This window comes from Asterias rubens, chromosome 15 (assembly GCF_902459465.1).
Source record: "Asterias rubens chromosome 15, eAstRub1.3, whole genome shotgun sequence".
Lineage (NCBI taxonomy): Eukaryota > Metazoa > Echinodermata > Asteroidea > Forcipulatida > Asteriidae > Asterias > Asterias rubens.
In genome coordinates this window covers 3,025,963-3,040,117 of record NC_047076.1, presented here as the reverse complement: position 1 = coordinate 3,040,117, position 14,155 = coordinate 3,025,963, and the positions used below count along the sequence as shown (strand labels likewise).

The 14,155-nt window shown below is 38.1% G+C and overlaps 1 protein-coding gene across 3 annotated transcripts; it reads left to right on the top strand.

The window, feature by feature from the left end:
• Nucleotides 1-5,091: 5,091 nt before the first annotated feature.
• On the top strand, nucleotides 5,092-13,805 carry LOC117300304 (sugar transporter SWEET1-like). 3 transcript variants are annotated; one of them, XM_033784042.1, is made up of 7 exons: nucleotides 5,092-5,186; nucleotides 6,285-6,589; nucleotides 8,307-8,384; nucleotides 9,128-9,251; nucleotides 10,462-10,623; nucleotides 11,513-11,632; nucleotides 12,321-13,805. In XM_033784042.1, exons 2-7 carry the CDS (start codon nucleotides 6,516-6,518, stop codon nucleotides 12,432-12,434), a joined length of 672 nt encoding a protein of 223 aa, XP_033639933.1. In that variant the 5' UTR covers nucleotides 5,092-5,186; nucleotides 6,285-6,515; the 3' UTR covers nucleotides 12,435-13,805. The 3 variants fall into 3 exon arrangements, with proteins under 3 accessions (XP_033639933.1, XP_033639934.1, XP_033639935.1); XM_033784043.1 differs by having other exon boundaries at nucleotides 5,142-5,166; XM_033784044.1 differs by lacking the exon at nucleotides 5,092-5,186 and adding an exon at nucleotides 5,255-5,369.
• The last annotated feature ends 350 nt before the right edge of the window (nucleotides 13,806-14,155 follow it).

Genomic DNA, 14,155 nt, shown 5'->3' with positions numbered 1-14,155 from the left:
TTGGTTTTGTAGTTATCTTACGAACAGAAATCAATATACTAAAATTGGCTGCTGCTCCTCTTCATTGAATAATATTACTTGTGGAGTACCACAAGGTTCCCTTCTTGGGCCATTGTTATTTTCTTTGTACATAAACGATATTTGTCATGCCTCAACGGTCCTCTCTTTTATCCTTTTCGCAGACGATACTATTATTATCTACTCAAGTGATATCAGACATGTAGAAACTATTATCAATGTACTTAATGTTGAATTAGACAAAGTTTCAATTTGGCTCCAGGCAAACAGACTGTCACTCAACTTGAAGAAATGTACATTTATGGCTTTTTCAAAAAGTAAAAAGAAATTGAATTTACGTAATTGTCAAGTTAAAATTAATAATTAGCCCATACACCGAGTGAATAATGAAAAATTTCTTGGGGTTTATATTGACGAATGTCTTTCATGGAACACCCATATCCAAGAATTAGAAAACAAAATATCAAAAAATCTTGGTATCGTGAGTAGATTGAAGTATACACTCCCATCGAGCATTCTGCGTACCTTATATTGTTCACTTATTCTTTCATACCTTTCCTATTGTAACATTATCTGGGCCAATACATACAAGTCAAATCTGGATAAGTTGATTAAACTTCAGAAAAAAGCTATTCGCATTGTATGCAAGGCCCCCTTTCTCGAGCACACCACTCCCTTGTTTAAGAAACATAAGCTATTGTCTCTTATGAATATAAATGTATTTCAGCAAGATGTTTTTATGTATAAGTTTGTAAACAACCAACTTCCTAAATCATTACTCAATCTTTTTGTTTTTAACAGCAACGTACATGATTACAATACTAGGTCATCAGCTAAATTTCATGTTCCCCTATTTAGATCAACTCTTTCCCAACACACAATTTCTTTCACTGGACCAAAAAACTGGAATAATCTTCTACCACCAATTACTAATTGCCCCTCAATTAGCTCGTTTAAATACCGACTAAAAACGTTTTTACTAAATTCCCAACATAATTGATCGATTTGCTTTTTTATACTGGTAGGTGGCTTAGCCGTTACTTACTTACCTACCTACTTATTCGTCTATGTTTTCTAATTTGTATTGTGTGTTTAATTGTTGTCCCTTTGTTTACTTCACTTACATGTTCTGCTTCATAGTTATATTTTCATTGTTTAACCATGGTTAAACCTTTGTGTAGTTATCTACCGTAACGGGCACATCCGCCAAGCCTCGGCTTTTAGGATGATGCCTCCATGTGATGTGAATGTGGAAATAAATGTTTTATTGATTTGATCTGTAATTCAGCAGCTTTGTAAGCTTTTTTTCATTAATCAGAAGAAGCAGACAAATCAAGAACCGCCTGGACTTTCTATGCAACTCTGATGTAATTTTGTTTCCCTGCAAATTTATTTGACCTGTTTTATTGTGAGAGGAATTTATTGATTTGTAGAAATTCATTCCATGCTCTCAATTCAGTCGGACCAAACCGAGTCATATTTTTGTGGTCAAAATAGTCTGATCCCCACTTTTGCCATAATGTGAATCAGTATAGTCGTATCTTCAGTTGCCGTCAGGGAACATGACCAAAACGGTGGCAGCATGTGTACCCATAAGTCATCCTCTTTTTTGAATCGATTTAGAAGAAGAAAAAAATCCCAATTGAAAAGCACTACGACATGGCAAAATCGTAGTGCAAAAAAAACCCCATTGCGATCAGTATAAAGAGGGGGTCATTTCATTAACGATCTGGCTTGTGGTTTAATTTTTAACTAAAAACATCCTAAATGAATTATTTTCTTTTAAGTGGTTTTGTATGATCCATAACGAGTTATAATAAAAGGCATACCGCAAAAAAAAAATGAAACGCCAACACAAACTAAAGGCTCGTTATATTTTCTGAACTCAGTAGCCAGTGCCACTCTTAGTACTCCTTGGAATATTAAGTGCAGTGCAAACACCAACGCTTTTGCAGATTGCAGCAAATATTCTCGATTTCCTAGGTCTATTTAATCACTCTTCGCTTTCGGACTGGAACAAAATATTTACAATAAGAGCAGGGCCTATAATGCACCATCGTGCTGAACTCATTGAGGACGCTTGTTAACTTTGTAATAAATCATGGAATTAGAGTGTTTGTTTGGTTGCTTGAAGATTATAATTTAAAGGTTTGGCTTGAAACGGCTGGAGTTAAACGATAACAGTGGAAATAATGTGGCCAAATATTGGCCCCTTTTCGAAACCACGGCTTCGGCTCCAGATTCGCTCCAGGCTAACTTGGCCCCGGTTTTTATTGACTGAGTTTGCACGTGCTTTGCGTACGTGCTCAGGGTTTCAGACGAGATGACGGAGCCTGAAGCCGAATCCAAAGCCGAGAGGCCGTGGAGTCGCAAAAGGACAATAATAAGCTATTGACTTGTTAGCACAAAAATGAAGAGGTCTCTGTCCTCCTCATAGTGACAATTTAAAACTTTAAAGGTGGAATAAAAAAGAAGTGGGGGTGACTAAATGGGGGGCGGAGGACGTGACGGTTTGTGTGTGGTTGTACATGTGTATTGTTTCCTCTGATTGCAATTGTTGTTGCTGTGGCTGGTGTTCTTGTTGTTGTTCATGCTGCTTTTTCTTGTTGCTTTTTCTTGTTCTTGTTCTGGTTATTCCTCTTGTCGCCGTTGTTGTTCTTGCTGTTGATCTTGTGATGATTTCGTCGCTGGTGTCGTTGGTGTTTAATAGTCCTAGACTATTATATGTTTTATCAAGAGTGGTTTGCTTAGTTTGCAAAATGCTGCGGTTGCCTAGACTTATTGACACAATTTCAGATGCGGGAAAAATCCCTTTGTAATTTGTATTGATATGGACTTTGGGCGAGTTAATAATTCGCAGCCGTTTGTCTTGTCCATCATGATGCTAAAGTATTATGTCCTGTTCCAAGAATAGTATTCTACTCGCCTCTTTAATAAAGTAATAATTATTTGTTCTCGGCACTTATGGCAGCTTGAATTGCTCTATAGAGAGATTACATTCTGTGTATTAAAGGCACTGGACATCTTTGCTATAGTCAAAGACCAGTGTTCTCACTTGGTGTAATCCCAACACATGCATAAAGTAATAATTCTGTAAAAATGTTTGACTCAATTGGTCATCGAAGTTGCAAGCAGCAAGAGACCTGAAAGAAAGAAAAAAACAGTTGTTGCCCATTGTGTGTGCTTTCATTATGAATAATACAAGGCTTCAGGCCTGAAGTCTTTTAATATTGAGTTAGAAATTACCTCTTTCTCAAAAGCTACGTTAATTCAGAGACAGTCATTTCTCACAATGCTGTATTCTATCAACAGCTCTCCATTGCTCGTTACCAAGTAAGTATTACGCTAACAATTATTTTGAGTAATTACCAATATTGTCCAGTGCCTTTAAAAGATTGATTCGGTAAGCTAATAAGACCGCTATTAATGATCTGTCTTTGTTTACTGTCTGAGTTTATTCAGAGGATACTAGGTTAATTATCGACTTTAGTAAACGTGCATAGCCTCATTACATGTTGCCTGGAGACAATTTGGTGCGGCCCGGTTGGAGCTCGGCTCTCGTTTCCAGGCCTCGTCTCGCACGTATTTAGAAAAAGAGAAAACAGCTTGAGCGAAGACTATTGTTTATCTGCGAAGTCAACTCTTTCTTTTTTCGTTTATTCTTTGTATACCTGTAGAAATGTGTGTTTTGAAAAGCTTAATTGAAATAATAATAAGAAAATCGTTTTTAATGAAACATTAATCAAGCTTGAACCGAGGATGCTTATCCTTTTAGTCTTCTCCGTGAAGACCATCTGAACACGCACATGTCGAAACGTCGAGTAATTAGGCCCTCTCACATGAGAGCTATTAGTAAGGGTCCCTTGCTAAAAGTGTAGCATAGTTGTGAAATTTATGAAAGGACAACATTTGTTTCTACTGTCCAAGCTCTCTTGCAAAATCTTGTCAAACATTGCAACATTTTACATCCATGCTCAAATTTAGCAAGGGACCCCAGTTAAAATGCTGTCGTGTGAATGACACTTAAAACAACCAACCCATCCTATACCTTACACTACTCAGAGGGTTATTACTGCATCACAAACCTCTGATCTGCTACTACCTGACACAATCCGCCTCTCGTTAAAAGAGTTGATTTGTAGATTTGTTTTTGTATCAGTCGTACAAGTGTCCTGATGCGAGGCCAAGGCCGTCTCTTTATCCCCGTGAATAATGCTTCCAAGTCGGTTGCCGTGAGTGAGTGTAGCATGTCAAGTGCAGATCTTACTTCCTTTTCAAATAATATCAAGGAGCTTATAGTACAGACATTTAACTGTTTCCTTTTCGAGATTATTTTTTACGATGATGAAAATGCGAGGTATGAGGAAGGCAGTTTAATAATAATAATAATAATCAACAACGCTTATAAAGCGACTTACATCCATGACTGGACCACGAGGCGCTGTACACATTAAAAATTGCTGCAAACAAGAGGCAGAAACAACCAAAGAGCATAAACAAAAAATTAATTCTAAAAATATAAACTACAAAAATGGACCAGCCAATAATTAAAACCACAAACCGCGAAATAAGAAAGTTATGGAAAAAGTACGGCTATAAACACATTAGTTAAACTTACAAGTTTATTAAAATGTATTAGTCAGATGAGCCGTATGCAGAAGAATTTGCATCCACTGTTTGCAATCCGGATAAGAGTGAGAGAAGAAAAAAATGGCAGCATTTATGTTTCATCAGGTCTGGAATAGTACGGAGGCCATCTGCCGTTGCCCTGGTCTTGGCCTTCTTAGTGCCCCTGTCAGATTATGGAAGTGCCCTTTGCAAAATGAAAAATGGCCTTGCCCTCTTACAGATGAATTGTATACTATTATTCATTTGTTTATATCCGTTATTTATTTGTTTATCTACATTATCCGTTAATGTGCGTATGTCTTAGATAAAGGTCGGTGTTGCTTGTATTATTATGTATTTCTTTTTGCCCCATGATTTGCCCGAATAACATTACGCGTAGTCACACGAGAGGGCGCTCTTCAACCTAATAAAAAAATTGGCTTAAGTTTGATTATTGAGGGCGCATTTTGCACATTAGTTTTTGGTTTGAGATGACATGTCGTACAACAATATTGCTTACGTGTTAAAAAAATCAGCAAGGTAAATTCTTTATCAACGAGGTGAGTTTGTTTCCATCAAATTTTCCAGTGATATTGTGCCTTTGATATATATTTTCCACCTCAAATTTCCAGAACTAAACTGCTGCATGCAGTGAAGTGATCGGTCATCAAGTCGGGCAGTGCACAGCTCACAGCTGCAGCAGACTCAGCAGAGCAGTCACTACCTAACCATGGGTATCACTGGTATGGCTTGTACTGCAGTACAGACCACCTGGTGCAGTACACTGTGTGGATAACTTTCCGTATGGCGCCACCACCTTTTCACTCATTTTTACAAAAAGGGATATCTCATTGAGGTTAATTAGATACTATATTATTTATAATCGAATGAAAAAGTGGTGGCGTCATACGGAAACTTTTCCAATTACTATCCTGTACTACTATTAGTAAGTATACACACATTGACTGGCAATGAGGTAATAAGTGTACGTCTATTCCCCGAGGGACTTTGAGTGACCAGAGAAATAGGCCTCTCTTCTGGTCACTCATAGGCCCGAGGGGGAATACATGTAGACATACACTAAGTCACTAGTTACCAAATTATGCCAGTCAATATGTGTTTTATAACACAGCTGGGTCTTAATTGTCAAATAAGAACAGAAATCTAGAAAAAGAAAGGAAGTTTTGTAGTTGCTGTTCACGGTTCAAGTCAAGAGAGGGCGCTGTAACAGGGCACTATTTTCAAAGACTAGTGCCCGCTCGGGTACTAGTTCCCGCAAAGCACGCTATAGTTCATCCCACGTGACCGTGTTTCAGCCAACCAGAATACAGAACAAGCAAGAGATGTGTTATAAGTAATACTATTTCATATCGAATGAAAAAGTGGTGGCGTGATACGGAAACTTGTTCCTACCTGACTACATTCACTATCTAATATGACTTAACTAGTAAAACACTAGCTACACTTTTTTCATATTCGTAACAATGGTTACCTACCTGCTGTAGACAGACAGTACACACACAACAATCAAATACAACTACTACTACAGCAGCCATTAGTCCGGAGGTTGCTGGCTCAAGTCCAGTCCTATTCAATATTTCTTTGTTCACCCCCAAATTGTTTTGAAACTTCATAACATCAATTTCTCTTTCTCACAGGTTGTTTATTAAAACTTGACTGTGATTGAGACTCCGAAAGAAGGAGCGAAGTGCCCTAACCATTATTGCTTGTCAAGCACCAAACAGTTAGCAGTCTGACGTCAACTGGCAGTCATGAGGCTCTAGGGTTGTTAGCAGTGGTCATCAGTGTTGCAAGTCTACCAGGAGGTCTTTTAGTATAGCATTAGCAGTCCATATTATACCCAGCTGTAGCAGTCAATATAATTCACTATGGCCCTGGAATCCAGGGATGTGGTGTCTATGGTGGCGACCATTTCAACTCTAGCTCTGTTCTTGACAGGAATGTAAGTATTTGATTAGCTCAACCCTCCTACTATTGTTTCCATTTTCCAGTGGGTTTGAAACAATTAAATGGCACTGGTTGTGTACTAGCTGGTACTGCATCATATTGAAATACATTTATCATTCAACACTACATTGGTTACTATTGAATGGTCAAGACAGTAGGAGGGTTGACTGTGCTTTTTGGAGCTGTATTCACTCCACTATTTTATACTGCAGGCTGGCATAATGCATTGTTCCAAGCCACAGTTGATGATATTAATCGGTCAGACAGTAGAGTGTTGACTGTGCACTGTTTGGATGCATTCACAACATGATACAGGCCTGTATGCATCATTTATGAAAGGGCAAGGGCATTTTCTCCTAGGTAAAGGGCACCCTATGCGGGGATTGTAAATTTCTACTACATAGCATTTCAAGGGCACCAAGGCAATGACCAGGGGCAACGGAGGCAATCACCTTCGTTGCCTCCGTGAAGTATCAGGCCTTATGATATCATACTAAAGGCGTACATCAAGTGCATTATTTTATCATTCAAAAGCACATTGAATATTGAATGGTCAAACAGATGGAGGGTTGACTAAGTACTTTTGAGCTGTATTCACCACTGTAATATCATATACTGCATGCTGGCTTATTGTTCAAAACAAAAGTGGATGACAGTAGGAGGGTTGACTGGTTACTCTGTAGGTTTATTCACCTCATGGGATAATATTGCAGGCAGGCATATATGTAGTGCATTATTAAACCACATTAGATGGTTAAATGGTCTGACAGTAAGAGGGTTGACTGTGTATGCATCCACAGCATTGAAGGCTTGAACAGTTGACCTACATGTTTAAAACACTTTGGTTGTTATCCATACGCCTCTCTTAATATTTATGCATGAGGTACGTCACAATGCTAACTCAAAACGAGGCGATGGGCGCAGCCACTGCAAGTGATGGGGGAAGTGCGCCCATAGCCTCATTTTGGGTAAGAATTATGACGTCATGCATAAGTATTAAAGCCAGTGGACACTAGGCCTATTGGTAATTACTCAAAATAATTATTAGCATAAAACCTTTCTTGGTAACGAGTAATGGGGAGAGGTTGATGGTATAAAACGTTGTGAGAAACAGCTCCCTCTGAAGTGCCATAGTTTTCGAGAAAGAAGTAATTTTCCAAGAATTTGATTTCAAGACCTCAAGTTTAGAACTTGAGGTCTCAAAATCAACCATCTAAACGCACAGAACTTCGTGTGACAAGGGTGTTTTTCTTTCATTATTATCTCGCAAGTTCGATGACCGATTGAGCTCAAATTTTCACAGGTTTGTTATTTTATGCATATGTTGAGATACACCAACTGTAAAGGTTTGTCTTTGACAATTACCAATAGTGTCCACTGGCTTTAAGAGAGACATATTGGCCAGACAATAGAAGGGTTGACTCTAGATACATTTTGATGACCAATGAAATCAACTGAACATTGGATTTTTTAAATTGTTGTTTTGTTTTCTTAGGCTTTTATATCAAGTTTTCTCGAATTTGATTTTTAATTTCATTTTAGTTTCTTTTGTGAAGTTTGAACTTCATAAAATAGTAAGCTTTCATACTAAAAATAAGCAATAATTTGTTCATTTTGTAGCCGACCAATACTGTATCATTTACCTCGGTGGCCAGTAACCAAAACATTATCAGTGCTTACAATCTGACATTGTATCCCAATTTGAATTTCAGACAAATTTGTATGAAGATTCGACGACAGGGTAACACCAACAACATCTCTGTCTTCCCATTCGTAGCCAGTGATGTTAGGTAAGACAGCCAAATTTACAAGAGACAGACTTGAACCCTAGACCTCCGGATGAACGTACTTGCGCTCTACCAACTGAGCAATCTGGTCTACCTATTTTGGAAAAAAAATGTGGGGCAGGCAAATTTCCCAAACCACTGCCATTGCTTTTATTATTCTACCAATAAAAGTTTTACAGCGGACAAATCTGCAATGGTACTCCTTGTTACTATGCATTTTTTTCTTACACAGCTAGCGCAGAAATTCGGCGCTTGCCATGTAAGCGAAGAATGTTGATCATAAGTGAAGAATTTGGCAGTAAACAGAGCCATGAAATTTGGCCCTGATTATTTAAAGGCAGTGGCACTATTGGTAATAACTCAAAATAATTATTAGCATAAAACCTTACATGGTACTGAGGAATGGGGGAGCTGTTGATAGTATAAAACATTGTAAGAAACGGCTCCCTCTGAAGTAACGTAGTTTTCGAGAAAGAAGTAAATTTCCACGAATTTGATTTTGAGACCTCAGAATTAGAATTTGAGATCTCGAAATCAAGCATTTGAAAGTTCTTGTGACAAGAGTGTGTTTTCTTTCATGTTTATCTCGCATCTTCGACGACCAATTGAGCTCAAATTTTCCACAGGTTTGTTATTTTATGCACACATGTATGTTGAGATACACCAAGTGAGAAGACTGGTCTTTGACAATTACCAATAGTGTCCAGTGTCTTTAATGACTATAATTGACCTTTTTATTTTTGCAGTTGTATTCTGTGGTTGAAATACGGGATTCTACGACAGGATGGGACGTTGATTGTCGTCAACACAGTCGGAGTGATACTACAATCAATTTACATTCTTATATTCTACCTCAACTCATACGAAAAGGTAAGCTGGTTTCCACTTTTCAACATGTGACTTGTCTTTTGAGCAAATCGTCAAACTAGAACCTGCATGTTGACCCAAGCAACAATAGACCGATTGTGCTTCGTGCGTCACGTGACGTATAGTGGGTATTTAATGTAAACAATCATGGTGACTGCATATCAACGTATATGCATAAATAAATAAAATAATGTTGCAATTTTGTGTTTAAAGACTAAACTCTCAAAATCATGGAAGAATATTGCGTAGTTTGTAACATGAGACCTGAACGGTGGCTGAACAATGCCAGTAATGGGAAAACACAGTTCCATCAACTAGGAAAATCCATGGGAATGTTCACACGATGTCATGTGTTTGTGCACAAAAGTGTGGTTTTACATTGCCCTCATTCTAATGATTTTGCTGCCAATATTTTCAATAAAAAAATTCCTGAAGAAGCTGCAAATTCCTTTATTTTCACCCTCAAATTATTTAATTAGAGGCGGGTAGCTGTCAGCTAGACTCGGACAACTAAGGGTCCCCCTTGGCATAGCCCGTCTCCACGCCGTGTACAATGCAAAATCCACGGCACGTGGAGTAAGCTCGCTGCGTAGCAGTCTAGCGGTGTTTTTCTATACCCACTATAGATCAGGTGATCACATGTAAATATTGGCAGCGTAATCTGTCTATTAAATGGGAGGCCGGGCGACATTTGCGATTTTTAATCATGGACTGGCGCGTAGACATGGTAGAGGCTGGAGAAAGCCTCCACCATAGGGTGGTCACAGAGGTATACTTTGACTGACTTTAAGGATGTTTCTTTTTTAAACGACCACACCCGTGGTCAACGCCAGAAGAAGTTGTTTTTGAGTTAAAGCCATTGGACACTTTCGGTAAACAGTATTGTCCTAGGCCCATTCTTCGTGTATCACAACTTATACATGTAAAATGACAAACCTGTGAAAATTTAGGCTCAATCAGTCATCGGAGTCGGGAGAAAATAACGGACAAACCCACCCTTGTTTCTGCACGTTTTGCCGTGTCATGACATGTGTTTACTATAAAACCGCAATTCTCGATATCGAGAATTGATATTGTGGTAATGTTTTTTTTTCTGTTCCCAAAGTGTCCAATGGCTTTAAAAAAAAACTATTTTGCAATTATTGAGCGTAGCCTGTCCATCACATTTTTGTTTTAAATACTTAGGTTTTTTTCTCCCTCCTCTCTCTTTTAGGACAGCCTCCATAGGAAGATGCTGTACAGTAGTTTACTAGTCTTCCCTGTGCTTGCCTACATCAAGTTCTACGTCGATGAGTTGGACACGGCATTGTTTCAGCTCGGTCTCATCTGCTCATGTTGTTCCGTCGTCATGTACGGATCTCCTTTAAGTACAGTGGTGAGTCTTTGCTTTATTTCTGGTTTAGCCCTTAAAGAGAAGGCCTTTGGTAATCACTCTTAAAATTATTGCCAATAAGAAGCTTTTGTTAAAAGCCTAGCGCAGCTTTCGATGTTATAAAACATTTTGTATAACATTTCACTTTGAAGTAATGTGTTTATGTAAAAAGATATCAGTTTGCATGCCCAACATTTGAATCTGAGAAGCATTACCGTGTAACGTTTCTCAGATTGTGTTTTCTTATTGGGTTTAATTTTTCTTGCATGGACACAACCACTCCGGATTTCAGGCGATATCTCAAAAACGCACCCACCTTTCAAGACTAAAGAACTTGTTTTTGTTCAAAATATTACAAAGAGAGGTATTGTTAATTTTTAAACAAGATGGCAAGATTTGTCCGGTCATGAGGTTATTGGCTCGACACTCAAACCACTGGTCTCGGTTCTGGAGTCCAGTCTATCATTCCTGTCTCGGGACTCGCAAGGTGTAAAAGGCATTGGACACCTTTGGTGGTTGTCAAAGACCAGTATTCTCACTTGATGTGTCCCAACATATATATGCATAAAATTACAAACCTGTGAGAACTTTTACTCAATTGGTCATTAAAGTTGAAAGAAAATATTGAATGGGAAAAAACCTTGTTGCACATGCATGCTTTCAGATGCCTAATAAAAAGTATCAGCCCTGAAGTCTTGCAACATTTGAGTGAGAAATTACCTCTTTCTCAAAAACTACGTTACAAGTACTTCAGAGGTTTTTTACCGTCAACAGCTCTCCGTTACCAAATAAGTTTTTATGCCAACAATTATTTTGAGTAATTCCCAATAGTGTCCAGTGCCTTTAAAGATCATCTCAAAGACAGATTTTGGTTCTGTGTTTTTTTTTTCAGGCGGAGGTAATAAGAACCAAGAGCACAGCCTCCATGGCCTTCATGCTCTGCTTAGCTAACTTCTTGGTGTCGTTGGAGTGGGCGTTCTATGGTTACATTGTCATGGATAGCTTCATCAAGGTGGGTCTCATTCCTTCTAGAAAGGTGGGTTCAAATCCCACTCGAGTTGCATGCCTTTGGTGGCGTGTCGTAGCCGCATGGATAAGAACACTAAACTCAACTCTGGTGTTTCTGAACTGAACAGCTAATTCTGGTGTCCTTAAGCAAGACACTTGCTGATGTACACGTAAGGCCATTTGTCCCAGGTGTTGTGTACTGCACGTAAAAAACAACAGTGCACAAAAAGATTAGGGGTTCGTCTAGGTCTTCCTGGTTTGATTAATAATATAATATCGAAGTCTTATATATAGCGCACGTATCTACCAAACAAGGAACTCAAGGCGCTGAGTATATACAAACTTTTAGGTTGAAAGATACATAGGTTATGGCAGTGATGAATTCTGAGACCCAATTTGGCAGTAAATGCACCCATCACTTTCTAAACCGTTACCCGGTGCACTCCAAGTGAAAAAAGTCTCAATCTTCAAATGAGCTCTGCTGAAGCACTTTGATTATCCCATGATAAAGTGCTTTATAAGAACCATGTACTATTGTTACTTCTTTTTAAAATACCGTTTCACGTGCAGCATGTGAGACTGCTTTCCTGCTTATTTTTGCTTAGCAGAAACGTGTCAAGCGATATTTTTGTAAAAGCAGCTCTATTGAAATTGGCCCCATGACCTTAACTTTGAACTTTATTTCCCAACAGGTACCAAATATCATCGGTGCTCTGCTCGGCTCAATACAACTTACACTGTTTTACTGCTATTCGGGCTCACCGGGTGTTGGGCACCAGGCAGGAGGATCCGTCAGTACTGTTTGAAGACGTCTGAACATCCGGTAACTTAATGATGGATTGTACAGTGACGTCATTGACCACAATCGTTGATGAAACTTGCATGCGTGCATTGGCTGAGAGTCGCGCATACACGCATGCACTTTCCCATTGTTAATCATCAGATATGGGCGTCGATGATGCTTTGTGCTATCCAACCTTTCTCCATTTCCAGTGGAGGTAAAAAAAATACACGTTGAGAAAATTTTCAAACTTGCCTTTGTTGTAACAGTAAACGGGAGAGTTTTTGTTTTCCTCTTTGCATATTGTGATATTTTAAAAAAAGTATTAAATGTACAGTCACACTTTTCTTCGGTCAACACTTTATTGCTCTTCGTTTTTTCTTAGTGTTAGAGTGGTTGCTCAAATTTACTAAGATTTGCGGCTTAAATTTGTGCTTATGTAAAAAAGCTATTATTGTAACAAAGGTCACATTTTTTGAAAACCAAGTATGCACAAATATTTTGTAACTTAAAACAGATGCCTTATAGTAGCGCAAGAAAAGACTTTTTCAATATTTCCTGATACAAACTGTTGCCAAGGCATGTAACTAATAAGTCATTTATGAAACAGTTGTGTTTTTGAGATATCATTGCAAATCCGGAGAGAATAATGTCCAAGCAGAAAACATTATCTCTTTTAGTAGGACTACATAATCTGGGAAGTGTTTGTGCAGTTACACTTCTCAGATTCAAATTTCAGTAAGTAAATTTTTTTTCATAGTGAGTTGTTCTTTCCAAAGCTGTGCACTGTAGATTGACAGGTTAACAGATTCAAAAATCAGCAAATTCATGATTTACAAATCAGCCAAATCTTTATTCGTGAGCTATGCAAATGTGCTGCACATCCATTTCCATCATTTATTACCAGGAGAAAACTAAACATGTACAGCATTTTGTTTTTGTTTAATTTTTTTCAATAGTTAAATTTGTTTACAATATTACTTTTGAGAAGGACCCCCAGAAAACAACAACAACAACAACAACAACAATAACCACAATTGTATTTCAATTCTAAAGAAGGCCATGAGGCCCAACTCCATAAAGCTTGTTAGCACAATACTGCGCTTAGCACAGATAACCCTCTGCTTACACTGCCAAACTGTAATCAAGTTAATATTGTTGTAACAGGTATCCTGCATATTTGCTAATAAGAAAGGCGTTAAGTATACATTCCTTGCTTAGCAACTTCATGAAATTGGCCGTAGGACCTCATCCTCAACCCCTCATCTAGAGTTGGTTTTTGCATATTTCTGCGTAGTTTTTTTACATGTTATATATTTACAGAACGCCATGCACTTGGCGTTTTTGTACCATCATTCGTGGCACGTGTTAAAAAACAATTACAATTCTACATTATTTTTTATAATGGAACCTGATTATGTGTAAGAAGATTTTGTTTTCTTTCAATATCATATTACCTGTACATGATTGCATAATGGTCGAAGCACAAAAATATATAATTAATGATATGTGAAAAGAATATACAATGGTGAACTTATAACAATACAGGTGTGCTACAGAATTTACTACAGAATTTAGTACAGAGCTTTGCACTCTGCAGGTTCTAAAGCCAGCCTCAGGTCGACCTTTTTGACAAGTTTACATAGCCTTGTGAACATTTTCAGCCAAAATTTGACAAGTTCACAAGGCTATAGCCTTGTGAACATTTTCAGCCAAAATTTGACAATTTCACAAGGCTATAGCCTT